At 32.5% G+C, this 2,882-nt stretch overlaps 1 protein-coding gene across 3 annotated transcripts in view; it reads left to right on the top strand.

Annotated features, from left to right (window-relative positions):
* Nucleotides 1-2,612: 2,612 nt before the first annotated feature.
* The window catches only part of LOC113801310 (protein vav), a gene marked incomplete at its 5' end in the record, with an annotated part of 32,689 nt that continues 32,419 nt past the window's right edge, over nucleotides 2,613-2,882 (top strand). For all 3 annotated transcript variants that reach the window (XM_070123942.1, XM_070123947.1, XM_070123954.1), the window contains 1 exon segment: nucleotides 2,613-2,772. In XM_070123942.1, coding sequence (XP_069980043.1) covers nucleotides 2,613-2,772 — 160 coding nt within the window.

The raw sequence follows: 2,882 nt of genomic DNA, 5'->3' as shown, positions 1-2,882 counted from the left end.
ACCACATGATTGTTAGGATGTTAAAGGTAGCATTCTTCATATAAGGTATATAAAAGCATGATTATGTATTGTTGATGACTTGGTTTATCAGCCTATCAATGGATTGTGATGAAAATTAATAGGTTTGTTGCCTATGATGGAAGTTCATTAAATCAGGGTTTATGAATCCTGTGGAGTGGATGGGGTAGGCTAGGTATAGCTTTGCAGTTGTGAGTAGGTATTAAGGGTACATTATGAGCAGACTTAAAGTAGATGAGGCATAAATAGAAGTAAAGAAAGTGAGAGAATAGATTCATGGTAGAGAGACAAAAATTACTAGTATATTGAGGTTGATAAGAGTGGATTCTGATCGAATCTGTGGTAAATTACGGAGGACTTCAAGGAGTTTGATTTTAAAGATATCTTAAAGGAAGAGGTGAAGGCTTTTGGGTTAGTTACTGATAGGTCATGATAAAAATTTATAATTGGAATGACCTAAGCCAAATGGCCAGTGTATGTGATCAAATGCAGAGGCATGTTAATGGTAGGCAAGTGGTAAAGACTAGAAGTGGAATAATATAAAACTTCAGGTCGATTAGGATGGAAGGCTGGCTACATGTTGTGAGTATGATTAGAATTTTGATGGAGAGTAGAGACTAGGTAGATTTGATTTGATGATGATAGAACATTGTTAGATGTATCTACTCAATGGGTGCAAAAGAAGTAAAGTTAATTTCTTGAAATATTCCTTCCTTGAGTTCTGAATAAAAAAAAAATATAAATCATTCTGGGAGAGTGACTTATCAAGCTCATTAGAAATTATGATTTGGTGACTGCAGACATTTGCAATCTCTCAACTTTTATTGCACTTATATGATATTTTCAAAACTGATCAGATTTACTGGAATAATTTGCTTGTCAATTTTAGAATCAATCTGCCATTTTTCATGGCACATCAGGTAATTTTTTCAAAGGAATGGGAAAATTTCACAAAAATATTTTGTTTGTGATCTGATCAGACTATAAATTCATCATATTCACTTGAATGTTCAAAATGTTTTCCATCTTGATGTTTTAAGACAATAAATTGCTTAGATTACCTGTTGTTTAGATATTTGAATATCAAAATTTAATGACTGATAAAAAAGATACCAAGAAATGACAGTGTTCGAATATTTTTACCTTTGAAAATGTGTTTCTGATCATCATTGTTTCTCTAGACATCCAGTGAAATAATAGCCTACAAAAAAAAGTGTTTCCTACTTTTTAGAATGTGAATTGTCATACTACTTGTGTGAGTGGGTACACAAGAGCTTGTTTGTTATTGATGGGTTAATGTGGAAGGCATGCAGGACAGGATTTTTTATTTACACCAAATTATTTAGATTTACCAATGAAAATTAAATATAATAGTTTGTACAAACATCATGCATGAATATTTATTTGAAAATTACATCATTTAAAGAGCTTGAAGCTTTATAGACAGGGAAGGATTTATGTTCAATTAGTCTGTGGTTTCTTATTAATGAAACATAATGCAATTTAAAAAATTTAATATAAATTACAAAACCATATAAAGAAAAACAAATAAAACTTTTGAAGTCATAATCTTTTAAAAAGACTTCAAAAGAGATCTGGCAGTAAAAGCCATTACCACAAGTATACATAAGCATCTAAGTGCATTTTGAATTATTTGAACATTGATGGATGTGACTGTGTGCGCAGTATCTGATAATCCTTCCATTGTTTCAATGAAAAGAGAGATTGATTAGCTAGATATTGTTAGTGAAAGGAAAGATATGGGGAAAGGATGCTTGGAATATGATATTGCTCAAAAACAATTTAACTAATTTCAACTGGATACTGTTCAGTGTACTTCTATCTTTGTTAGTACATATATGGTTCCATGAAAGGTGCTCTGCCACCAAGAAGCCAATTAATAGGCCTTAGTGAACTCACCTGATTTCCCAGTGCCTTGAGTTTTCCAGAGTTTTCATGATTTGCTATTGATATCAATGTTATTATTGATAATGGTTTTATGATTATTGCAATGTTATTAACATTACTAATAGCAATAAAAATTAATCAGTATTTTTCTGAAAATCAAGGAAAAGGATAAATAGTTGAGAAAGTTTGGCCTAGTATTTGACTCTTTGGTGACTAAGCACTTGTGGAGCCATTCATATGTAAACAAAATTGATAACTTAAAATCACAGTGGATATTCCATCCAGTTTTGCCATCCTGTTAGCAATGGGTTAATCCTTGCTGAGTCAAGAAAGCATCCAAACACAGTATTCAGCTTCATATGAATCTTTAATCAGTGTTATATCATGTGAAAGTGAAATCATTATTATTTAATCAAATAGTTCATGAGATGTTTAGGTAGATAAATACTTTGTTTATATGTTATATTAAGGTTATATTGGTACCTTTAAATAGGCTGCCTTGATGCAGATATAATGGTAGACCTTGTAAGATGTGGGTTTTTATTTTGAAATTTAAAATCATGTCTTCTAGTATTACTGCATCAAATGTTTGTCCCATATTCTAGGTATTGTCATGTCCCTCTTATGCAATAATCTCTTCATCTAGTAAATATTCCTGAATATTGATGCCGACTCTCACTGACCAGCCACAATGTAGAAGCTCCAAACACTCCAACTGTGTCTACGGGGAACGGCCTCCGCTTTGGCACTAATCACAACGCGTTAGGCCTTCCTTCTCGGAGACGGCATAACTCCGATGAGGCAGTCTATGAATCGCTATGTTATGTGACTCTCAAGCCAAAGGAGGTACTAGATCATGTTGTAATAAGGCTCATGTTTTATTAATTTGTTTAATTTTTTAAATGTATTTTTTTTTTATGTTGGCTTTGTGTCCTGTGCTGGTCATGTGTTGTTGG

Source organism: Penaeus vannamei, chromosome 1, assembly GCF_042767895.1.
Source record: "Penaeus vannamei isolate JL-2024 chromosome 1, ASM4276789v1, whole genome shotgun sequence".
In the NCBI taxonomy this organism is placed as follows: domain Eukaryota; kingdom Metazoa; phylum Arthropoda; class Malacostraca; order Decapoda; family Penaeidae; genus Penaeus; species Penaeus vannamei.
The sequence above is the reverse complement of the archived record's forward strand: the minus strand, read 5'-3'. Positions and strand labels throughout refer to the sequence as shown.